This window comes from Aethalodelphis obliquidens, unplaced genomic scaffold (assembly GCF_003676395.1).
Source record: "Aethalodelphis obliquidens isolate GAN/ISIS:26980383/991018 unplaced genomic scaffold, ASM367639v1 scaffold113, whole genome shotgun sequence".
NCBI classification, from domain to species: Eukaryota; Metazoa; Chordata; class Mammalia; order Artiodactyla; family Delphinidae; genus Aethalodelphis; species Aethalodelphis obliquidens.
Window position 1 is genome coordinate 2,495,333 of NW_020838057.1, and position 24,443 is coordinate 2,519,775.

General features: G+C 60.0%; 1 protein-coding gene across 6 annotated transcripts; it reads left to right on the plus strand.

Moving 5' to 3' along the window:
• Positions 1 to 246: 246 nt before the first annotated feature.
• Positions 247 to 23,807, plus strand: ZNF787 (zinc finger protein 787). 6 transcript variants are annotated; one of them, XR_003430921.1, is made up of 4 exons: positions 289 to 445; positions 13,696 to 13,784; positions 15,115 to 15,212; positions 20,519 to 21,194. XR_003430921.1 is itself a non-coding variant. In XM_027097313.1 (4 exons), coding segments are annotated over exons 3-4 (1,074 nt in total). In that variant the 5' UTR covers positions 297 to 445; positions 13,696 to 13,784; positions 15,115 to 15,211; the 3' UTR covers positions 23,115 to 23,807. The 6 variants fall into 6 exon arrangements, 4 of the variants coding, with proteins under 4 accessions (XP_026953111.1, XP_026953114.1, XP_026953112.1 ...); XR_003430922.1 differs by lacking the exon at positions 20,519 to 21,194 and adding an exon at positions 19,152 to 20,512; XM_027097313.1 differs by lacking the exon at positions 20,519 to 21,194 and adding an exon at positions 22,042 to 23,807 and having other exon boundaries at positions 297 to 445.
• The last annotated feature ends 636 nt before the right edge of the window (positions 23,808 to 24,443 follow it).

Here is a 24,443-nt window from a genome sequence, read left to right on the forward strand (position 1 = left end):
GGGCGGGGGGCACCTCCCTAGACACCCGGAAGTCTCCGCCTAACGGGCCGAGCCCGGGCCTCCTGTCCTGGAAGGGGGCGGGGCCCGAAGCCCCTCAGAGCGCGGCGCCATAGAGCGTGGACGGAGGACCCTTGTCCTAGACGCATCCGGAAGTGGCTCCCTGGGGCGCCCGCTTCGCACCATTTAGTTGGGGGGGGGGGGGGTCGGCAGCTAGGGGGTTGCCGGGCTCGCCTTCCTAGAGCGGCGAGGACGGGGTGGAGGCTGGAGGTGGGGTGGGAAGGGGAGGGGGGAGCGGCGCGGGCGGAAGCGGCCAGGAAGGTCACTTCCGGCCTGGGCGCCCGTCCCCCTGACCCCAGGGTCTGAGTCGCCGCTGCCGCCGCTGCCACCATCCGCGAGGGAGGAGAGAGGAGGAGGAGTGCGGCGCGGCGGCCCCGGGACCGAGGAGGTGAGGGGAGGGCGCGGGGGCGGGGGGCATGCGCCGGGGGCCGGGTGGGCGCGCGCCTCAGGGCGCCGGGCTGCGGCCGGGGGGGCGGGCGGGGAGGCGGGAGGCGAGCGCGACTGGGCGGGCGAGTGCGCGTGCGCGCCGCTGGGGGGGCGTGAGTGGGCGCGCGGCCGGTGACGCGGGGCGGGGCGGGGGCACCGGGAGGGGCTGCGGGGAACGCGCTTGGGGAGTGCGAGTGCGCCGCTCCCGGGAGCGCGCCTGAGGCGGGAGCGCGCGCCGGGCCGGAGGCTCAGGCGAACGCGTCCTCCCTAGCTTCCCTGGCCGGTCGTGGCCGGAAGCGGTGGCGACTCCCGGGGGAAGTTGAGGCCCCGGTGGGGGAGGAGGCCGCGCGGGCCCAGCCTGCCTGACCGGAAACGGCGGCCCCGGGGGGCCCGTCGTAGACCCCGGCCTGCCCCCATTCCTTCCCACTTTCAAAGGAACTCGGTCCCGCTGTCGTCCCGGGCGGGCTGCGTGCGGCCTTTGATCCGGCCGATAATTACGGGCATTCCGGCCGGCGGGAGGCTCATTCATTCGCCCCTGCGCGGGCGGCGGGCAGGAAGCGCGTGCGCCAGAGGGGAAGTGATGGGCCAAGGTCAGGCACCGCGTGGCCCGCGGGGCAGGGCAAGGACGGTGGCCAGGCCCGATGGCCATCCCGAGGCCTCCCGGGCGCCGAACCGCGCCCCTGAACCCCAGCTCCCAGTCTCCGCCGTAAAGGGGGACACCCCAGTTCGTGGAAATGAGTGCCCTTCGGTCCCGCGGGGTCGGGCAAGCTTGGGATGGCGTGATCAGTCGGAAAAGTGAGCCACAGCGAGTGTGGACAGAGGCTGTTACAGAGCCGTTACCAATGCTTGGCACCAAGGACAGGGAGATGAACAAGGTCCCTGAGGGAGCGGGTAGAGACCTGGACAGAGGTCCGTGCCCCTCTCCTCCCCTCTCCACCCCCGTCCTCATCCAGGGGGCCGAGGGAGCCAGGGAAGACACCCAACCCAGCCCAATCCAGAGGGGCAGTCAGCGTTTTAGGAAAGGACTGACTTGGTTTGGGTTTTCCGTGTGGTTCCTGGTGCCCGGCCCTGCGTTGGGCAATGCTGAGGATCCAGCTAGGAGCTGGGTCTGGCCTCGCTTCTGGGGAAGCACAGTTGCTGTTGATCCTGGCTTACCTCCTAAGACTGTAAGCCTCTTTGGCTAAATGCAGCTGGCATTCACCTACCTGTCTCTGCTGTAGTCTCCTTTGTCCTCCTGCCTCAGCCACAGAGAACATTGAGATCAGATTCCTTCTAATGTTATCTCTTGTATTAGCCCTTTTCCTCCTGGAAGTCATCCAGGTCTGACCACCACCCAGCAGAGCTAGAGAACAGGGAGGGCTTAGCACCATGCTGGGCCCAGGAGCAGCACTGCAGTGTGTTAGCCCGGGGCTCTGGGGTCAGACTGACTTGCTTTCAAGTCCCAGCTTCACCGTTCATCACCTTTGTGACCTTGCGGCACAAGTAATTTCTCAGTTTCTACTTGAGTGAAACAGGGATAATAATAATAGTATTGATCTTGGCAGGAAGGTTCTTAATGCTTTCCTCTTAGAGCCAAAGCAGATCTCATGAAAGTGGGTGTAAAGCATGTGGACAGGCCTCTGGGGCCAGGCATTCCTAGGCCAGGCTCTGGCTCCATCTCTTCCAGCCCTGTGACCTTGGACATGCCACTTCCCCTTTCCCAGGCTCAGTTTCCTCCTCAGTCCCTTAAGATGGAGAGCACAGTCGACAGTTCGCTGGATAAGCCTGGTCGATCAAAGCTGCTGCCCAGGCCCTGCCCTGTGCTGGGCCCTTGGACACAGCGGTGGTCCTGGTGCAGTGCTCTGCGGTGGGGTGAGAGAGGAGGGTCACTCGGCTGGGCAGCACTTCCTGTCCTGGAGCAGCTCAGAGCCCTGGTGGGGAGGCACGTGCATGGAAGCCCAAGGCTCGGGAATTTGCCAGGATAGCCCTGGGAGCTAGAGGAACCCAGAGGGAGGGCATTCTGGTCAGGGAAGGATGTCTGGGGAGATGGCGTGTTCCGAGTCTTGAAAGACAGAGGAATTGGCCAAGAGGACTCTGGGACTTTGGGGAGGAGGATGGTGAGTTCTGGGCAGGCAGAGGTAATCTTGCTCCATGGCCTCCAGCGACTGCCTGGCTGCCCTGTGCTCTTTGGTGGTCACTCCTGGGCACACAGATCTCGGGGCACCTGTGCTCAGATGAGGCCCATAGCCCCCTAACCCTGGCTGGCTGTCCCACAGTGCTGCTTGAGGTCTCCTGCCTGCCGAGGCACGTGCCGGGCACTGCCCCCAGGGACTCAGCTCTGGCCCTGGCCTCCTGGTGGAGACAGACTGCAGATCTGACGACACTCTGGCTGAGCCCTAGGCAGGCGGCTGGCCCTGTGCCCGGTACTCAGTGTCCTGAGCCCTCGGAGGCCCTGGGATGGGGTGGTCACCCCACTCTGGGGGGGACTGAGTCCCAGGCGCCACGGCAGCACCGGAGCATGGGTCTGTGTGAATCCAGAGCCTGGCCCTTTCCCATGATGCCGCCGCCTGCGTCAGCTTCTTTTGGCCAGGCTTGGGGCCTGGGGGAGACAAAGGCTGTTCTGAAGGAGGTCTCTTAGGTGTCATTAGTTGGTTTGGGGACTCGGGGATCCCCTTCCGGTGGGGCAGCTATCGTGAAGATTCGTACAGGCGGGGCTGCTGGCTCAGGGGATTCTGAGACCCAGCCCCTCGTTTCAGGTGTGCCTTTCACAGGTGGTGAGGACACGGGCAGTGTGTGCTGAGATGCAGGTGTCAGGAGGCCTCACTAACCTATGAGGCAAGTAGGGGAGTTCTTTTGTCATGCTAGTAGGGTCAGCAGCCCTGTCGTAGGAGCAGAGAGAGCCGTTGCCTCACCCCACTGTACAGCCAGCCAGCAGAGCTTGGGGTGAGGGGCTGGCGGGGAGGGCCCTGGGCTGCTCCTGGGCCCGCCTTGGCGGGCTTTCCCTGGCTCTGTCTGCCTGGTCTCTGGGCTCTCTCATGCCGAATGAGGAGTCCCGTGTGGGCAGCCTGGTAATGAATATTGCTGGGGACCCAAAGACGCATCAGACGTGGCCCCAGCCTTGAGGCTCAGGGTCAGGCCGGCCAGAAAGTTGTGGCCCCGTGGGGCTCTGTGTGCAGGGTCTGCTGGGAGGTCGCAGTCCTCCAGGGCTGCGTGGGGCACACGCAGGGGTAAGCCAGGGAGATCCTCCCAGGGACATAGGCTGCATCTGTACTCGTGGAAATAAGGGGAGCAGGTGCCCCTGTCCTCGGTGGAAGGGGAAGAAGTGCCTTGGAGTCTGGCCCACTGGTTTCACCTTGGCCCTTCTGCCCTGTGGCTCTGTGGCGTTGGGTCAGCCAGTGAACTTGTCTGAACTGGGCTTTAGACTCCTGGTTCACACTTAGTAGGCAGTACTGGGCACCTGGCTCCTTGTGGAGCGCGTCATCTCATCTGATCTTGACGCCAAGCCCACGAAGAGGAGACACGGGGTGAAGCACCTGCCCTAGGCGGTGGGTGGTGAGGCCGATCCCGACCCCGGCAGCCTGCCCTCCTGCCCGGAGAGGACGGCCTCTCGTCTCTTGGTGGTGGTGGGGGATCAAGATTATGTTCCTGCTGCACCCTGTGCGCGGTCTGCAGTGTGTAGCCTGTGCTTGATGAATGCGAGCTGGCCATTTTTTTAAAAAAATTAATTATTTATTTTTTGGCTGCATTGGGTCTTTGTTGCTGCGCGCGGGCCTTCTCTAGTTGCGGTGAGCAGAGGTTACTCTTCGTTGTGGTGCGCGGGCTTCTCATTGTGGTGGCTTCTCTTGTTGCAGAGCACAGGCTCTAGGCACACGGGCTTCAGTAGTTGTGCCACGTGGGCTCAATAGTTGTGGCTCACGGGCTCTAGAGTGCAGGCTCAGTAGTTGTCGCGCACGGGCTTAGTTGCTCCGCGGCATGTGGGATCTTCCTGGACCAGGGCTTGAACCTGTGTCCCCTGCACTGGCAGGCAGATTCTTAACCACTGTGCCACCAGGGAAGTCCTGCGAATTGGTCTTATTTGATAAGAGGGGACAGTTGAGCTGAGGGAAGGGAGAAGTCTGGGAAGGATTTCCGGAGGAGGTGCTGTTTTTGCTGGGCTCTGGTAGCAGATCTACAGGGGGAAGGCGGGTGGGCAAGGTGGAAGGAAGCACCGTGCAGATCGCACAGATGGCCAGGTTGGGGGAGTCCGTGCTCACCCGGAGGATGGGGAGTCTGGCCCGTTGGCCTGATTGAGGGGTGACAGAACATGAGATGCCCCATAGGTGCAGTTCTGGTTTTTGTTTTTTGTTTTTTTGTTTTTGTCCTGAAGAGTATTTTGTTTGTTTAAACAATTTTCAGTTGCTCACCAACATTTAAGAATCAGGAGTGGTCACAAATGTTTCGGAAGCTCTAGAAGCACTAGGTGGTGGCCGGTGGCTGGGACGGGGCAGAGGCTGCAGTGCTCCCTTCTACTCCTGGGTGGGCCTGCGGCCGTAACAGTAGGTCAGGGTTCTAGGAGTTCCAGAAACTTCTGTCTCTCGTGGAGCAGATGGGGAGTGGTGACTGGGGCTGTGCGTGTCTACCCTGAGCTTACTCTTTTCTGAGCCAGCCCGGCCCTGCTGGGCCCCTGGGAAGGGCTTCAAAGGACCTGAGAGAGGCCAGGTGTGGGAAATAAAGCAGTGTAATAGACTTAGCAGGAGGCAGCCTAATTGAAGGAAAGGGGGAGGAAGCAGAGAGACAGAAGGAAACTGGAGGGGGAGCCTCAGGACCTCGCTCAACCCTGTGTGTCTAAGCATGCTGGAATCCTTGTAGGGAAGAGTGGTCTGCCCAGCTGGCCCCAGACCAGACAGAAAACATCTAAATGGTCAATCCATGGAGGAAACACGGACAGTTGCCACCCAAAAAGGAGTGCAAGATCCTGATGGCATCACAGAGACATTCCCCCAACATTCAAACCACAGGTCTGACGTGGGGAGGGCTCCCGGATCACCTTGGGGGCCCGGGGGGCCCAGACAGATGCAGAGGAGGGAACAGACTGGGTCTTCAGGCCTGGAGTGAGGGGTGAAGAAGCCTACAGAACAGGGAAGTGAGGAAGGAGCTGGATGGGAGATGTAGGGGTGTGCCTGCAGCCCTGGGGGTACTGGGGGGCACCTACCATCCAGGGAGGGCTGAAGAGGGGCTGAGGGTCCGAGGCGGCCCTGTTGAGTCGGTGGTCTGAGAGCTCCAGCCCACTCACCTGCAGGGAGCTGGCGTGCACAGGAGCGGATGCTGGAGATGAGGAGGGCCATCCCAAACAGTGGTGGGTGGTGGCAGCCTTGGAGGGAAGTAGGCCCTGCGCTGGGATGTCGGCGGGGCTTGTTGGGCTAGGGATTTGACATTTGAGCAGACCCTTGAAAGGTGAGAAGGGGCCAGGCAGGTGGAGGACTGGGCCAGGCTCTCTGGCGGGAAAGAGGAGGCCTGGGCGGGAGGTGGGAGTGAGGGGCTGGAGGAGGAAGTGAGTTTGCAAGGGTGACTGGGGCCGATGGGGCCCTGCAGGACCTGCAGAGGAGTCTGGATTTTGGACTGAGTGCAGCGGACACATGTTGCAGGTGGTTCAGGCAGGGGAGTGATGTGAACTGAGCTACCTGAAAAAAAAAAAGTAACAGTTTCATTGTGATGTAATTCCCATGTTGTACAGTTCACTTAACTTAAAGTATACAGTTAACGTATTCACAGGGATGTGCAACCATCACCACGCTGATTTTAGGACTTTCTCATCATCCCCTAAAAGGCTGTGTACCCACTCGTGTCCCCCGGCCCAGAGCCTCTGAGAACCACTGGTCTGTGTTCTGACTGGATTTGCCTGTCCTGGACTTTTCACGTGAGTGGAATCACACACCATGTGGTCTGTGTCTGCCGAGGTCCATCTGTGACGCAGCACTGGTCAGTGCTTCCTTTTCCTGGCTGAGTAATACTCAAGCTACAGATGGACCACGTTTGTGCGTCCATTCACCCGGTGATGGGGGTTTGGGTTGTCTCCACTTTCTGGCTGTTGTGATTTATGCTTCTGTGAACACGTGTGTATAAATTTGGGGGCGGACATGTTTTCATTTCTCTTGGGTACGTGGCCAGAAGTGGAGTTGCTGGATTATACTGTAATTCTGTGTTTAACCTTTTGAGGAGCTGCTAATCTCTTTTCCACAGTGGCTGCACCATTTCACAGTCTCAGCAGCAATGCACGAGGGTTCCAACTTCTCCACACCCTCTCCAACACTTGTGTTTTCTGTTTTTATTATGTCCGTCCCAGTGGGTGTACAGTGGGGTCCCTCTGTGGTTTTGATGAGCATTTCCCTGAGGGCTGATGATGTTGAGCATCTTTTCATGTACTTAACAGCATGCTGTCTTTGGAGAAACCTCTCTTCTGATCCTTTGCCCGTTTTTAGTTGCTTATTTGAACTGAGTGCCTTGAAAAGATGAATTGGTCCGTGGTGTGGGGAATGGACTCTGGAGGGGTGTTTGGCAGGAGTGCGGGGGGTGGGGTGGGGGGGTGGGAGTTGGGAGTTGGGAGAGGAGGGTGGTGAGGATGGCAGGCAGGGGAGAGGGAGCGGGGAGGGAGCTCCGGGAAGGGAGGGAGCGTGTGTGCACACAATGGTGCTGCCTACTGCCCCCGGGGTCAAGGCTGAGAAGTAGCCACTGGATTTGGTGACCAGAAGGTTGTGGGAGTGGCGGTTGGAGGATGGCGGGGGAGGAGGTGGGGGTCACAGCTCAGCCTGACAGTGGAGGGAAAGCAGCTGGAGAGGAGAGAGAGGCACGCGGGGTGAGGGGACAAGTGAGTGGGCCCTCGGGAGGGTCTGGGGCGGAGAGCGAGGACAGGGGGAGCAGGGAGCCGCCAGCAAGCAGAGCTGGGGGAGGAGGACGAGGTGAGATTGGCAGCAGAAGAAAGAGCTGGGTAATTGGTGGGCAGGCATCCAGAGGAGGTGGGCGGGATCTAATAACAACAATAATAACGATAATTTGTCTTACACTTAATAGCCAGCGCTAATTGAATCGCTCAAGGCCCCAGCAGCGGCGTGCCTTCGTCTCTGCAGAGCGGGGGTCCGAGCAGGGTGAGGCTGGGCCGGTACTGTTGAGCGTTTGGGGGGCCGGGGGAGAGTAGGACCCTCTGCTTTTGGCCTCCGGGGCTATCAGAGTCCACAGTCAGGCTGGCTGCGGGAATTGCCCCTTCTCCCCCAGAGAGCCGCCCGGGTCCTGAGAGCAGCTAGCTTAGGGGCTGCCTGAGGCCCTCAGCTCTGGCCGCTCCCCTCTGAGGTCCTGGGGCAGGACCCCAAGCCCCCCGGATCAGGACAAGAGGGCCCAACAGCTGCGTGAGTGGATGAGCGCATGAGTGACTGGCTGGACCGGGGAGGGAGGGACCTGGGTAGGATGGTTTAGTGAACGCCCTCGGCTCTTCACCAGGATTGCGGTTGGCCCCCCAGCACACGCTTCCTGACCTCTCACTCAGCTCCAAGGGTACCTGCTGGTCCCTGTTGCACGGGGGCGGCAGCCGAGGCCCAGAGAGGCTGAGCCGCATGTGCAGGGTCACAGAGTGGAGTGGCCGAGGCACCAGGCTCCAGCCTCCGTGCCAGAAGCCAGGGCAGCACCGCCACCGGGGCCTTTTCCGTGGAGACAGAGGAGATGCCGGGGTGTTCTCACCTCGTGGCTGGTTTTCAGTCTCCCTGGTGGGTGGTGTAACCTCCCTCTGCTCAGGGCTGAAACCGAAATGCAGAGCGGACTGTCCCCGAGTCCCCAGGTGTGCCCTGCGCCAGGCACCCCTGACCAGCAGCGCCAGTGGGAGCCCCTGCCGAGCCCCCAGAAGTCAGCGAGAGAAGCTGCATCTTTCTAGGGCCTCGTAGTAAAGCTCTGCCTCGTCAGGGCTTCCTGCCGTGTCTGGAGTACCATGCAGACGCCTGGCTGGGCCTGCACGGCCCTGCTCTGGCCCCTCTGCCTCTAGTGCCTCATCTACTACCCCAGGGCAGGGCTGGCTCCGTCGTTTTCAGGGCCTGGCATGAAATGAAGAGGTGAGCCCCTTGGGCAAAAAGCAAGAAAAAAGCTTTTCCCTTTCTTCCGAGGTCTCTCAGCCTGTCAGGGTGTTTTTAACTTGGTATTTCGTGTCGCACTCCCCCAGGTACAGGGTTGCCCTCGGGGTGCAGGCCTGGCTCCTGCCCGGGCCCCCGTAGGACCTCCTGTGCAAAACGCGGATCCCGAGATAAGATTAGCAGTAGTCTCAGGGCGGCGACCACAGAGTATTGACCCCCATGCGCTGGGCTCCCTCACCACTGGTGGCCCTGCTGTGGCCCCTGCAGGCACCCCACCTGCCCCTTCCCGCCCTCCATTCCACCATCCAGGACTCAGCCTCCCTCAGGCCCACCTATCCTGTCCCCGCCAGGCTTTTCCTGTGTGTCTGCTTGGCCTGGGACGCTTTCCCCTAAATCCTGGCATCCGTCATTCCTTCGCATCTGGGTCGGCAAACTCTCCTTAATGAGCCAGAGAGTAAACGTTTGAGGGCTTACAGACCAAGAGGCCATGTTGAGGGTATATGTTGACACCTACATACCAGTTAACATGTGACCATTTAAACCCCGTGAGAACCGTTCTTGGTTGGAGGGCAGCTCCCAGGAGGGTCATTGTGTACAGACCCTCCCTTACGTTATCCCGTCTTGGCTCCAGTCTGGCCCATGGAGGGGCCTTTGGCAGTCTGTAGGGGGTGTAGGATTTTCCTCTGCCCTCCTAGGGCTTCCGGCTGGACTGACTAAGGTGGATTAACAGGAGAAAAGCATACGAATTTTATTTCCGTGAGCTTGGGAGCCCTCAGGAGAAAATCGCCGGAGTGCTCCTTATACACCAGGGTGAGCAGGTGCCATGGTGGGGAGTAACCGCGGGACCCGGGGGGATGCAGGAAGGAAGGTCATTTTAGCAGGTCTCTCTCGGGATGTTTCTTCTTCCTGGAGCCGGGAGGGCACTTTCACGTGCCCCCTGCTTTCAGGGGAGAAGGTGCGTTCAGAGCGTCCTTGTTGCACCTGCTGTTTTCCGACTGCCCTGAATTCGGGGTCATCAGTGTGGTAAAGCAGCCTATCAAGGTGGAAGTTCTGCATCTCACGTCCTGGTTCAAGAGCAGCCCCTTCCCCTCCATGCCCAGCCTCACTTTCCTGCTGGCTCTTCCCACCATGGAAATCGGGGTGTTGGTTCCCTCACTGCCTTGTTCTGGGCAGCGTGGCTCCCGGTGCTCAGTAAGCACCTCTGGGTGCAGGGAAATCTCTGGTGCAGGGCTGGCCGCTGTCACCTCCCTGTCCTCCGTCCCTTCCCCCAGAGCCTGAGGGTTCCCTGGAAGGAGGATGGAGGCCAGCCCAGGCCTTGTCGCTGCAGGAAGCTGGCCTGAGGTGGACGCTCGAGGCCGGGAAGTCCCTGCTTTATTGACTTATATGTGATTGTTCCAGTGGCAGCACATGATAACCGCCTGGCAAACGAGTTTCAACCCAGAAGCCACAGAGGAGCGGCCTCTGTCCGTCCCACCTCCTCAGCCCCCGAGCCCTTGGCCTCTCTTCCTTTTCTTTCTCTTGTGTGTTTCTGTTGTTGCTGGGGTTTGAATAAGAGGGCCCCGTACGAATTCTTAGGTCTTTTTACTTTTTAATTGAGACATAAGTCACATATTGCAAAGTTCGCCCTCGTAAAGTGTACAGTTTAGTGGTTTTTTAATATAGTCACAGAGTTGTGCAACCATCACCACTGTCTGATTCCAGAACATTTTCATCGCTCCAAAAAACCCCGTGCCAGTGCGCGATCCCTCCCCATCCCACCCCCAGGCTGGCAGCCGCTTATCTCGGCCTGGATGGTTCACATCCCGGAGCCGCGCTCTGAGTGGCCTTGTGTGCTGGCGGCTTCCCCGGGCGTTGGAGTTGTCACCCCTTGTTGGCTGTCACGCACAGCACTGCTGTGAATAACACTTAGGAGTGGGGTCCTGGGGTCACACAGTGACTTCGTCATTATCAGGACGTGCCAGGCTCTCTTCACAGCGGCTGCCCTACTGGCACACCCGCCCGCCGTGCAGTTTTCACGTTTACCTGTGATCTGAGGGCCCGCACAGTTCTCTCTCCCCAACACCCCGATTTCCCTGTTGTGATACATAGGCCTTGTCACCAGAAAGAAGCCAACCTTTAGTCTTTTCCCCTCGTTACACAAGTAATTATCCATTAATGTAAAAAAAATTGAGAAGGTGAAGGTAAAGGAGAAGAAAATGTTAAGATGGCTCTTCCTGTTATAGGCTGGGGGGGCGGGGGCGGGGCGGCCACTTTACAGCGTTGTTTCAGAGGCTGTGAGATGTCCGTAGACCCGCTTCCCATGGTCTGTGATCTTATTGCACTTTCTCCCACCACGGGGCTGGCGGGTTCTTTCCGGTTCTTACCCTGTTCTAAATCTTGCTGTGGCAGACCCTGCAGGAAGCATTTTCCGAGGTTTGGGTTTTCCCCGCAGATTAGCTTATGAAGTGGGCTTCCCCGGGCAGGGGCCGTGAGCTCCACAGCGGCATCACCTGACTGGGCCCTGGTCACCCGATGGGTCCGAGGGCCGGTTTGTCCTTCCGGTATGGGTCTCACCACTTCCTGCAGTGGGTCCTAGAAGGGGGGTGGTCGTGGGGGTCGGATTTGGGGTGCACTGCGTTCCGTCCCTCGAGCCTCTGCTCTGTTAGTTGGCCTGTCACCCACCCGTTGGCAGCACATGTCTGTGCCTGGTGCTGTCGTGGGGCCCCCGGAGGGTCTCGGCAGGGCCCTGGAGGCCGGGTACATCCCCTGCCCCGTGACCTGCAGCGAGGCCGTGGGCCCGGGAGGGAGGCAGGGCAGCGTCCTCCTCTGTCCCCCGGCTGCCAGGGTCCTGGGAGTCGTCTCAGCCCTGAGCCCCGCACCACCAGCGCTGAGTAACTCCTGGCTGCTGTCCAGGTGCTCCCTGCTGTTGCTGCAGGGGACCCGGGATCTGGCCCCGCTGCGTCCCAGATACAGTGACGGGAAGCTGCCTTGGTTTTGTCATCAGCCCTGCCGTGGCCTCCAACCAGAGCTTGTCCGCCTCACCACCGGCCTCACCTCTCGCCACTGGCTCCATTCCCGTGAGCTGCCTGGTTCAGGCTCCCACCTTCTCGTCAGATTTCGGCAATTCTTGCATGCTTGGTGGGGGTGTCTCCCTCTTCGTGTCCCGACGGTCTGCTCACTGCCGGGTCCAGGGGGTGCTTGGGCAGCTCCGCCCAGAGGTGGCCCAGGCCGCGACAGGCCTCTTTGAGGGGCGCCTCCCTCCCTGGCCTCCTGGCTTGTCTTGCCCTTGGATTGCGCCCCTGCTCTTAGAGTCCTTGTGACCATTTGTTGAGTGTCAGGATGGCGGAGCGGGTGAGCCACGCGGCCTGTGTCCCTCCTCTGCTCCTGGGCGCTTCCACCTCTGTGCCCTGACCCGGGGGGTGGGGGTGGTGGTCACGTGGGGCACTTGGGCGCAGGTTAATGTAGGGCTGCGTCTGACTGTGGGACCTGGGCCCGTCTTCCCTCCTGGCCCGCGAGCTCTGCGGCAGGCCTGGCCTCTCCGGTTACTGCCCGTCTCCTGGTCTCAGGACTCCGTGAGTGAGCGCTCGGGAGAGCCAGGCCCAGACCCTGAGCGGCAGCTCCGCTGGTTCTGGGCACAGACTTGGAGCCGGGACAGTCTGCCTTAACGTCCCGGCTCTGCCGCCCCTGCCTCGGAATCCTCACGGCTGGGGGTGACGGTCGCGTCTGCCCAGAGGGTTGCATCAACCACTGAGAACAGTACCTGGGGGCTTGTGAGCGACTTGCTCGGCACAGCCGCGTGTGTTTATTACTTAACTAAACAGGCCGGTTAAACAGGCCAGTTCTCTGAGCTTCTGGCAGATGTCAGCAGAGGTTACTGAGGGGCGGGCCATGGAACGGGCTCCTTTCCGTGCCTGGATGGTGGTGAGCCCCTTGTTACTGGGGGATTCAAGAGAAATGGGTCAGGCTTGTTGTGCCAGGGTGTGTGATGCTTGGGGCTGGATGGCTCCGTTCCCAGATGCCAGTTCCCCCAACTGGAGTGGGGGACAGAAGGACTGTGTGGGGAGAGGTTCTCTGAGCTGTGTGCATGCAGACAGACGGGCCTTGGTTTGCACCTGAAGGGGCCTGAACACGAGAGGAGGAACCGAGGCGCCGCCCCGGGTCCCAGTCGGTGTGCCCCTTCTTGTCAGAAGGCCTGCCTGCCTGCCAGCGTCCTGCTGGAGAGGGATGTCACACCAAGGAGCAGGGCCCAGAGGGGACCGGAATGCCGTGGCCCCAGTACCAGGCTCTGCTGCCGGGGCTGGGTGCCTGCCCACACCCCCCCGCCCTGCACACTGAGTCCAAGATGCAGGCAGACCCCTGCCGGCTCCGCACCTCTGCGCAGCCTGGAGCCCAGACCTGGCAGCTCCTGCCCTGCCCACCCTGCAGGGGCCAGAGCGGGAAGGGGAGGAAGGCTGAGCTGTGAGCCCCAAGGGCCAGATTCTGCTGTGGCATTGCCCCGGGCAGCGGCGGGGAGTGGAAGTGTGGGCTCTGGAGGCAGGCCACACAGTATGTGAGGGACGTGCACGCCAGTGTCCACAGCAGCCGTGCTCACTTTAGCCAAAGGGGAAACACCCAGGCTCTGTCTGTCACCCAAAGAACAGAGAAACAAACAACATGTGGTCTGTCCCTGCAGGGGAGCATTACTCAGCCGTGAAAAGGAAGGAAATTTTGACACGCTGCTCCGTGGGTGAGCCTTGAGAGCGTGCCACTCAGCGAGAGAAGCCAGACGCCAGAGGCCACGTGCTGTGTGATGCCATTCATAAGAAACGTCCAGGGTTAGGGCGAGTGGTGGCCAGGGGCTGGGACCAGAGCGGCCGGCCTCTCTTGCCCCGGCCCCAGCTGGTCAGCGGTGGAGCTGGGATGCTAGCCCCGGCCAGGTGGCCGCAGCCGGAGCACTTCCTCCTCACCCAGGTTGCGTGTGGCCTCGGGCTGGACCCCTGTCCAGTGGGGGAGCAGAGGGCCATCTCTCCCTTGGCCCTTAAGTCCCCGCTGCCACGCACCTCCTGTCTGCTGGGCCTGAGCCGGGCGCTTGGAGCCCACATAGCACCTGTCCCCCCACCCCGGGGCCCTCCGTCCAGTCTGGCGTCCTGTAAACTCTGTCCTCTGTCTCGTCCCCTTCTAACAGGGACCCAGACATGGAGCTGCGGGAAGAGGCGTGGTCTCCGGGGCCGTTGGATTCTGAGGACCAGCAGATGGCCAGCCATGAGAACCCAGGTGAGGCGGCCTTGAGGAGTTCTTCCCAGCTGGTCCCTCACCCTTCCCTGGACCCTCGCTTCCTTTGTCTCCCCTTCCCCTCCCGTGGCTCGGGGCTCACCATCCTTCCTCTGGGGGCTCAGCCAGGCTGCCTCCCGGGCCTGTGTGGAGTCTCCGAGTTCCCTCCCAGCTGGGAGCCCCTGGGGGCTGCCCCCTCCCCTCGCTGGGTGCTCGGCACCGTTTCTAGGTGGCCCCTTGGACCTCCTGGGCGGGATGCTCTTTAGACCAGGGTGGCAGGCCCACATACCGGTGGGCCAGGACGTGGAGAGCTGGGGACAAACTGTGATGTGTGGGAAGCGGCAGGCTCACAGAGCAGGGCCAGTGACCATCCTGGGGGACAGCTGGGTGTCTGGGTTTTTATGGGGCTTGTGTCTTTCTGGGGTTTTATCTGTCACTCTTTAAATGTTGGCCACATGTTTTGTTTGACAAAGCGTTATTTGGGTTGAATAAAACTCATCTTGGAGCCCTCGGGGACTAGGCTTTGCTTGCTGAGACCCCACCTGGCCCCGCTGGCCCCTTCACGGCCTCACCCCTTGCCCTCTGGTGAAGATGTGCTCCCCGTTTCCGGGGGTTTTCATGCAGGGCACCTGAGAAATAAAGTATGAGCTCTTTTTCATGCTGCTTTTGATGCGTCTTCATGCGGGCATCCCGTCCTCGTGCGTTTTGGACGGGGTCAGCCAGCATTTCTTGCTGTGAGGGGGCAGAGGGGAGGTGTTTTCGGCATTGTAGGCCTTGTGCCCCTGCAGCGTGGAAGTGAATGGGCGCGACCACCTTATTTATAGAACAGGTTCTGAGGTCGTGATCCCGGTGCCAGCGTGTCATAGTCGTCCAAGAGAGGTTACGAGGGCCTGGGTGGGCTGGGGATAGATTGCATAAAGCACTCGAGCCCCTTCGCCTGATCTAGTTCTAAGATCCACTGAGGGGGTGAGGGAAGCTCCTTGGGCTGGCTCCGGGCAGCCGTGGTTACACAGGAGGAAACAGATTTCAGGGCACATGGCACGTGGGGCGCAGACCCTCCACCACCCAGCAGGAGGGCGCACGGCCCATCCTTCCCCATTTCATGCTGTCGGGCCTGCCCCTTCCTCCTTTCCCTGTCTTTTAGCCTTTTTAAAATTAATTTACAGTCTGTTTCATGCTGGAAATTGCAAACATCGATAGTGTGGTGATTGCACTTCCCACTGCCTAGCCTTAGCGGTGAGCAGTACTTTGCGGTCTTTTCCCTGGTTGTGCCTGCTTTTTCTTCTGGAGAATTTTAAAGAAAATCCCAGATATTGTATCATTTCACCTACAGATTCTCCAGCAATAACAAACGCTCATCTCACCTGACGAAGCGTTGCCCAGTGTGTGAAGGTGTCCCCAGCTGTCTCCAAAATGCATGTTTGCCTTGAAGTAAGGTGGTTTTAACTTTACACTCCGTCCACTAACTCATTCTCTTGAGGAAACCTCTACAAAGCACAAGTGGGTTCTCATATCCCCTTTGTCCGTCCTGCTGTCCCCGACCCAACCCCCCACCGGAGTCTGTTGCAAGTCTGCTCCGGCTCCTCCCTGCGTGGTACCCCCAACCGCGTGACACCCCTTCGCTCAGCTTGTAAGCCGTGTGGCCCGGATGCCTCCAAGCTGCCGTGCGTCCCCTGGTTCTGGGCCTGCCCTGTTGGGTCCTACCTCTGTGGCAGCCTCCTGTGATGGGACAGGGCCGGACCCCTGCCCTGAGACGCCCCCCGCCAACCCCCAGCTGATGCCTGGACACAGGAGCAGGAGGCTTGGGCTGGCGGTAGCCCCTGTAGGCTGTTTCCCTGTTGGGTCGGGACTAGGGGTCCATGAGCAGGGCTGTGAGCGCTTCCTGTGTGCCCCGAGCTTGAGGCCAGCCACCTCGGGCAGGCCCTCTCATGGAATCCTCACACCCTTCGAGCTCGGGGTGCTGATCAGAGGGTGCTGGGCAGAGAGAGGCCAGGCCACCACCCAGGGTGAGGCAGCCGGGAGCCAGTGGAAGGGGCCTGGGGGCCTGGACTGTCCGTAGGCTGCAGCCAGAGTCTGTTGTGCTGCCTCGCTGGCGCACTGACCCCGGCCCACCGCCTGCAGGTGCGAGAGCTGTCCAGGCTCGGCCTGGGGCCTTAGCTACAGGGTGTTCAGAAAGAGAAGCCATCCAAAAATGAATAATAAAGAGACATCCCAATTCTGAGGTGGGAAAGAGTCTTCAGCTGATGTGTTGGAAATCACCCACCAGGGACAGGGTCCCGGCCTCCCGCTCTCACGCCCGCCTCTCACGTCTCACTCAGTGCCCTCCAGAATGACCCCGCAGAGTTCACCGCAAATGCCACGTCTGAGCCGGATGACAGCAGACCCACGTAAAAACACAGCAACTGCCTGTGGGCAAAACCCATGTTCCCGGGTCACACTGGCAGCACACCTTAGGTGCAAAGCCCCAAAATACAGCTGGATGGGGACAAGCCAGCAGCCGGGGCAGTGTGGTGTTAGCAGGGGCAGGAGGGGAGGACGCCCCAGGTAACCCTCGGGGGTTCACCGGAGGACTTGGGGCTGGTCACGCTGCGGCCAGCAACTGAAGCTGGAGGGGTTCTGTCCAGACCAGGAGCAGGGAGCGCGGGGCTGCTGGGGCCCATGGCTTCCTTTACCCAGGTAAAGTGCCCTGCCCTGGCAGGACCCACGCAGAGCAGAGCCCGTCAGGAGGGGGTTCAGGATCGAGTGGGACCCCTGTCATTGGCCACAAGGGAGAAGGGAAGGTCCAGATAAAATCAGGGGTGGCCGCAGAGCAGGCAGCCCTGCACTCGGAAGAGGGAGCCCTGAGGAGCCAGAAACGCTGTCCAGAGTGTAGCCTCCCAGAAGTTCAGGGAGACTGACCACAGAAATGAGCAAAACTGGAAAATGGTGAGTTCAGTCCTCTTGCTTCCACCCCCCAGGAAGCTATTAGAATAAAAAAGAAGAGGGGCAAATAGTATCTCCACAGACAGGGAGGGTGGTCAGAGATACACCTGCAGACAGGTCAGGATTGTTCAGAGTGGCCAGGAGATGACGGCCCCTGGAAGTGCAAGATCAGAACAGCTCATCCCAGGGGGCAGAACTAAGCAGAGAATTAGAAACAGAGTCAAATTAATTTCAAAGTGAAGTAGGAGGAATTCGAGACTGAATAAAAATAACACATTGTTCCTTAAGAAAAATCGAAGGTGAAAAAGAGGGCCATTTTAAAATCAAAAAGAAATGAGTAAAGATTAAGGCAGAGTAAAAAAAAAAACAGGTACTGAAGTTAGGTAAAGAAAGCCCTTTGAAGAAGAAATCCAAAGGAATATAATGGTAAAAACTACGAGTCCAGAAAACATTCCTGAAATGTCAGAGTTAGGTATTGAAGGAGCAAATCACAGATCTGAGAATATCAACTCGGATGAACAAGGCATATTCTATTCAAGTCACTGGGCTTTAAAGGAAGAAGCAAATCCTTTGGGGCATCTAGGCAAAAAGAGCAAATGACTTACAAGGCAAAGTAGATGGGATTGCTGTCAGACTTCGCCAGCAGTGCTTTATGCCAGGAGAAAATGGAGTCATATTTATGATTCTCAGGGGAAGGAAAGGTAGAGCTAAGAATCGTATTCAGGAAGACTGCCTTCCACGTTGGAAGGGCGCAGATGACCTCAGCCAGCAGGAGCTGAGCAAACAGGGTTGTCGTGGGGCCTTCCCGAGGAGTCTGCGGGCAAGTGAGCCTTGCGCAGCCCCCGTGGCCAGAGAGATGGGCGCTGAGCCGGGGCAGGCTCCACGAGGGCTCAGGCGGTGGAGGTCTGGCAGTGAAATCAGTGAGGGGAACAGGAATAGTTCACCTGATTTCTCAGGAATGGTACTTGGCAGTGGTGGGGGTGATTCTAACCGTTCAAGTTAGAATGCTTATCGTGAAGCTGTGTGATGTGGGTTCAGCAAATAAGCAGTTATGGGCTAGTCAAGTCCTCTCCTCCCCTAGTGAGGAACAGAGATGCAGATGTCCTAGAAACGACCGCATAAAAGCCTTTTGGCCTGAATTTGTATGGGAAGTATCAGAAGTCACAGGAATTTTATCTTAAAAAAAAAAAAAAGTGAAGATCATTTCCACGTTTTGGTTTTGAAATTGTTTCCCACGAAAAGAAACCAGAGTCCCTTGGAGAAACGGCCAGTTGCAGGTTTGGGGTGGGAAGTATGGATGAACCTGTAGCCCCTTGTTAGGCTGGATGGCAGAGAATCTGTCAAAGACCACTGGGTCCCGTCCAGAGGACTCGGAGCTCACTTGAGGCTCCCACGCGCTGAAGATGGCAGGCAGTGCAGCCTACCGGATATATTTAAATCCGTGATCTCCTAATGATGTTAAGAAAGGAAAGACTATGTGGTTACCTTGGAGGGTGGTAGGGAACCAGTTCGTAACCTGGAAAACTGGGCAGGTAAGGGGAAATGAGATTCATCCTGCCATAACCACATGAAATTTACCACTGGATACCAACCAACAGATGATGTAGAGTCTCTAAAAGCTATTCCAGCTCCTAAACGCAGGAGAAACCACAGAGCAGCCCCATTTTGCACCCCTCGACGAATCAGCAGACCTAAGCGTTGAGCATCGGTGGCCCTTGATATCACAAAAAGAGAAACACGAGATATCGGGTGCCTTCAGTGAAAGAACAGGATTGCACCTTCAGAATGACTTCAGGGGCCGGCGGGGCTGGGTGAGCCAGCTGCTAACCGGCAGCAGATGCAGGGCACCAGGAGCATGCAGTCAGCAAGGGTCCAACTGGCCTTAGGGCTCCACTTCTTAAAAGGAAAATCGTAAGGAAAAGCAAGAGATGGAGGAAGTCGTGTCTTACAGGAGACTTAAAGACATACTGAAGTAGGGCTTCCCTGGTGGCGCAGTGGTTGAGAGTCCGCCTGCCGATGCAGGGGACATGGGTTCATGCCCCGGTCCGGGAGGATCCCACATGCCGCGGAGCGGCTGGGCCCGTGAGCCATGGCCGCTGAGCCTGCGCGTCCGGAGCCTGTGCTCCGCGCAACGAGAGAGGCCGCGGCGGTGAGAGGCCCGCATACCGCAAAAAAAAAAAAAAAAAGACATACTGAAAAAGTAACGGACCGAACTGTAATGTCTGGGATGTTGCACTTGGGTGACAACCGTACAGAGATGCAAGGGAACGATTACTGCACAGGTCAGGATGGTGGTTATATTTGGGGTTGAGAGGGGGTGAGCTTGGGAAGGGCACGGAGGGACTCCCGGTGGGTGGCCAAGACCTGTATCTTGACGGGGCATTTGTCTTTCTGCATTGATTGTGGTCAGCTCTGCATTCCGGGCTCTCTGCATGTCGTGTGTTTTAGGGGAAAAAGGTTAACATCCGGTAAAGCCGCAGGTCCTGCCCTTCCCCAGAAGGTCTGCTTGGGAGGATCCACCCTGGGGCGGGAAGCTGCGTGGGCGGCAGGACCCTGCCTGGGCCCAGAGCGCAGGAGCCGGAGCTGAGCCCTCCTTCAGCGAGAGAAGGACAATGACAGTTGCTGTGGGATGACGGGACCTGGAGCCTGGGACACCCCTCCCCTTCCCTTCGGGAATGGCGATCACTCGTCATTTCTGTGCTTTTGATTGAGTGAGCCCTTTGTGCTGGTCGCTGTCCTCTCCGCTTTCCGGGAATTCTTGCATCCTTTTAAAGATGACGTTTGTGAGGCAGTGAAGTTGCCCCCATGAGGAAGGCGGCCCAGAGGGAAGCCGCTGACTTCCAGCCTGACCTGGAGGGGTGCAGACTCAGACTCTGGTGTGCGTGAGAGCCGCCCGCTGCTTGGAGAGCGCCGGTCCCTGCACCCACTCGCAGGGGGAGCCAGGAATCCGAAGGTTGAGAGAGAACCCCGCCTCCCGAAATGATTAGACCCTTTTCCATTCAACAGCTTAACACCTGCTTAAAAAGTAGTGAGTGGGGGAAACAGAACGCAGCAGCGGAGAGAAGGGTCAGGTAGCCCAAGGCTACAGAGGAAGCCTGCACCCGCTGCACGCACCTCACTGCCCAGCCGGCTCCTCGGGCCTTCTCTCCCTGTTTCTGGACCTGGACGGGTGGTCGGCCCCTCGCCAACCGCCCCCCCCACCCGCATCCAGGGCCCCGGATTGAGTTACAGGTGTTTCACAAGTTCAGATGGGCTGTGTTCAGTTCCTGTCATCATGATTGTAAATACTCTTCATCGCTGAGTCAGGCGGCATATTGTTAAACTTTCTTGACAACTTTGAAAACAAGACGTTTATTTCAATCAAAGGAGTGCAGAATACTTGCTATGGGTCAGGTGGTGCGGCTCATTTCCCGCAAAGAGCAAGTCTCCTTTCCAGCCCAGCCCAGTCCACCCCTGCTGCCCGGACACACTGCTCAGAGGCAGACAGCTCCCCAAGGTTCAGTTTTTTATTCTTGAATATCTCCACATAATGTGCTTATGACTCTATTGCTTTTTCTTTCTTTTGGCTGTGCCTGATGGCTTGCGGGATGTTAGTTCCCTAACCAGGGATCGAACTGGGGCCCGTGGCAGTGGACGCCTGGAGTCCTAACCACTGGACGGCCAGGGAATCCCCATGATGCCACTTCTTGATGTTGACACCAAAGTGGGCCCTGTGTCATCTCTTGAAAAGCGGCCCCCACCCGGCCCAGACTTCCTACCTGGATTTTTTTTTTTCCTGCTCCATATATGATTCTATATCCCATTACCCTTTCCAGTACAGGCGGTCTTGGGACCCAGACTACCCGTGCAGATACTGCTTTGCTGCTCCCAGGCCGTGTAGCCTTGGGCGGTGGTTCATCTTCCTGGTGCCTTGGTGTTCTCACCTGTAAAGACCCGAGTTCCATGGAGCCCACCTTACAAGACTTAAACGCATGGATGCTTATGAAGTGCATGGGACCACTGTCTCAGGACAGTTGGAGCACTTTGTTCCCGGCCAGGTGCTGGAACACAGGGATCGGGCCGCTGTCCTTGTGGGCTTGCAGGCTAGTGAGAGGGAGAGGGAAAACAATGTTTGGTAGGTTATAATAGGATTCACCTTTGAAAGACACCTTCGCGTTGCACCTAGGGGCGGGGCCAGGGGCGGGAGGGCGGGGCTGTGATCAGGGGGCGGGGCCGGAACCCAGGCACGAGTCCGCGCTCGAGCACGTGCCCCACCTCCATTCTGTAACTCAGGCCCAAGCCGGACAGGGAAAGCAAATGTCGCCAAGGGTGCACACAGAGCAGGCCAAGCGTGCACACAGAACAGTCTCGGAGAGCTGGGCAGGCTGCGGGGAGGGGGCAGGCTCTCGTCTCTCCCGGGAGGCCGGCCGCTCAGGCCAGGCGCGGCGTAATTGTGTTAGAGGCTTTGTTGGGCAGATGGCCCGTGGTGGTGTCCTCAGTTTGCAGACGCCAGGACCAAGGCCCCACGCTCCTTTCTTGTTTGCACTGGGCATACAGTACCTACAAACCCAGGGACCAGGGTGAGGAAGTCTGTAATAGAGGCTGCGGTGTTCGGAGGTTGCACTCCCAGTTAATGGAGGGTCAGGACTTCCGTGCGGCCTGTGATCCCATTAACCAGTCCGGTGACCCCTTGCTCTTCTCTCTTCTCCACCCGCAGCCAGGATTATCTTCCGAGAGCCCAGATGTGACACCATCGTTTCCCGCTTGTACACCCACAGGGTGCTGCAAGCCCTTGTCCCTGGGCTAAGGTGGAAACCGCGCTGCGGCTGCCTTCCGGTCTGGCGGGGACGCGCTCTGCTGGCCCCCAGCCTGGGGCCTGGGCTTCGGGAGGCATTCTTTACTAGGAGCCTTCCCTAGACCTCCATCCCGTACCCCCGTTGGTTTCTGTTGTTTCCTTTAGCAGACATTTCTGGCGTCCCTACTAAGTCCCGGGCATTGTTCTAGATGCTGGGGAAACGGCCGTGAAGGAAGGAAGAGTCCTAAGGGATGGGTAATGAATGTTTAGTAAAATGCCGGGGCGTGTTCGATGCCCTGAGGACAGACACTAGGAGGGGTGAGGGGAAGGGGACCGATGGGAGGGACGTCTGACCAGGGCCAGGTCCGTGAGGAGGGCTCCGCACTGGCAGGGCCCAATTGCCCTCTGAGGGAGGTTCTGCCACCGCCCCCGTTATAGGGAAGCCTGGGAGGGCGCACAGGTGAGCGAGGTTCCCGGGGGCACGCAGAGCAGCAGGTGGAGGGGCCCCAGGCCGCCCTCGCACGTAGGCTCTCTGACTCCCTCCTCTCCCCTCTTGCCTTCCAGTGGACATCCTCATCATGGATGACGACGACGTCCCCAGCTGGCCCCCAACCAAGCTGTCCCCGCCCCAGTCGGCGCCCCCGGCTGGTCCCCCGCCCCGGCCGCGGCCGCCCGCCCCCTACATCTGCAACGAATGCGGCAAGAGCTTCAGCCACTGGTCCAAGCTGACGCGGCACCAGCGCACACACACGGGCGAGCGGCCCAACGCCTGCAGCGACTGCGGCAAGACCTTCTCGCAGAGCTCGCACCTGGTGCAGCACCGGCGCATCCACACGGGCGAGAAGCCCTACGCCTGCTCCGAGTGCGGCAAGCGCTTCAGCTGGAGCTCCAACCTCATGCAGCACCAGCGCATCCACACGGGCGAGAAGCCCTACGCCTGCCCCGACTGCGGCCGCAGCTTCACGCAGAGCAAGAGCCTGGCCAAGCACCGGCGCTCGCACAGCGGCCTCAAGCCCTTCGTGTGCCCGCGCTGCGGCCGCGGCTTCAGCCAGCCCAAGAGCCTGGCGCGCCACCTGCGGCTGCACCCGGAGCTGTCGGGGCCTGGCGTGGCGGCCAAGGTGCTGGCGGCCAGCGTGCGCCGGGCCAAGGCACCCGAGGAGGCGGCGGCGGCGGACGGCGAGATCGCCATCCCGGTGGGCGACGGCGAGGGGATCATCGTGGTGGGAGCGCCGGGCGAGGGGGCCGCGGCGGCCGCAGCCATGGCGGGCACGGGGACCAAGGCGCCGGGACCCCGCTCGCGGCGCGCCCCGGCCCCCAAGCCGTACGTGTGCGTGGAGTGCGGGAAGGGCTTCGGGCACGGGGCCGGGCTTCTGGCCCACCAGCGCGCCCAGCACGGGGACGGGCTCGGGGCGGCGGGGGGCGAGGAGCCCGCGCACATCTGCGTGGAGTGCGGCGAGGGCTTCGTGCAGGGCGCGGCGCTGCGGAGACACAAGAAGGTCCACGCCGTGGGCGCGCCCTCCGTCTGCAGCCGCTGCGGACAGAGCTACTACCGGGCAGGCGGGGAGGACGACGACGACGACGACGACGAAGCGGCGGGCGGGCGGTGCAGCGAGTGCCGTGGCGGGGAGGGCCGGTAGGGGCGGGGGCCCGGGGGGGCAGGGCCCCTCGGGCTTGGCGGGGACGACGGCGCAGGACCCAGAGACCCGGGGAGAAACGGACAGAGGGCTGCCCCGGACCGGCGGCGCGCTCTACCCCCTCCCCTCCCGCGGCCTGTGCGGCCTGAGAGGTGCGGCGGGCCTGGGGCGGGACACTGGGGACGCTCACCGGGCCGCCCGGCCCCTCCCCGCGCCCGGCCCTCGGCCTGGCCTGACCCTTGTAGGTTCTCGGCCGAGCCCGAATCAAGACGTGTGAGAACTAGAGAGACCAAGATACGACAAAACCCACGAGCGAAAGACCATTTTCCCTCTTTCTCTTCCCCACCAACGGGGGGTGTTGAGAAGATGCCGAACATTGGGACCTTTCCACTCGGAGGGGCCCCAGAGAGGGAAGGGAAAGAGGGGTCCTTTTCCCTTTTAGAATTTTCTTTATAATCATATCCCCTTCCTGACCCCGCCTACCTATTATTTTCTCTCTTCTTCGCGGGTCCCATCCTTTTTCCTCGCCCTAGTCCTTCCTTCCCCTCCTGGATCTGGGGTAGCAGAGAAGTGCTGGAGCGGAACTAGCCCCTGTCCCAGGCGCACCCCGCAGAAAACGGGTTCCCGTCTCATCCCAGGCCTGGGCACGGTTGGAGGAGGGGTGCGGGGGGCAATAAATCGCACTATCCAATTGTCCCTGCTGTGCGTGTTTCTTGAGTTCGGGTAAACGGAGGGCTCTGCACCGGGCAGTTGCTGCTGAGGGGGTACTGACCACGGGCCAGGCCCGTGGAGAGAGGCTGCCGGCTCGGCCCGCACTCGCGCCCGGGTGCAGACTGGGCGGTTGTCCTGGAAGAGTGACCGGCCAGGTCACCGGCAGCGGGTTCTGGGCCCCAGCGGAGTGGCCGTCAAGTATCCAGGCTGGAGGATGGGCAGGCCTGTGAGGAACTGGGGCGGTTGTTCAGAGTAAGGCCCACCCACTGCTGCTTTTGAAAGGAATCTCACCGTCTGGAGCTGCAGGTGGGAGTTGCACAGGCCGTGCCTCACCTCACAGTGGAGGGCAGCCTCCCCCCACGCAGTAAATGAGCCCATGCTCCCGTCTGGGCGTCCTCCCCCAGCCCCTGCAGCCCCTTCCTGCATCCAGCTCTTGGAAGACTTGGCCTGGATGTTGCACCTGTGTCCGCCTGCCTGCTCAGATCCCATCGGGGGAGCAGGGGACAGTCACGGGGTCACATGTCACTGCAGAGGAGGCTGGAAGTGTCCCTGGCCTGCCACTGCTTCCTAGCAACAAAACTATCCTAGAGGCGGGAGATGGACTCTGGTGAGTGGGTGGAT

Bases quoted from the DNA above. Each gene is read 5' to 3' on its own strand.
- ZNF787 (XM_027097310.1), top strand. From the start codon at position 13,706: ATGGAGCTGCGGGAAGAGGCGTGGTCTCCGGGGCCGTTGGATTCTGAG. The intron at 13,785-22,041 runs GTGAGGCGGCCT...CTTGCCTTCCAG, and splicing joins GGCCAGCCATGAGAACCCAG to TGGACATCCTCATCATGGAT.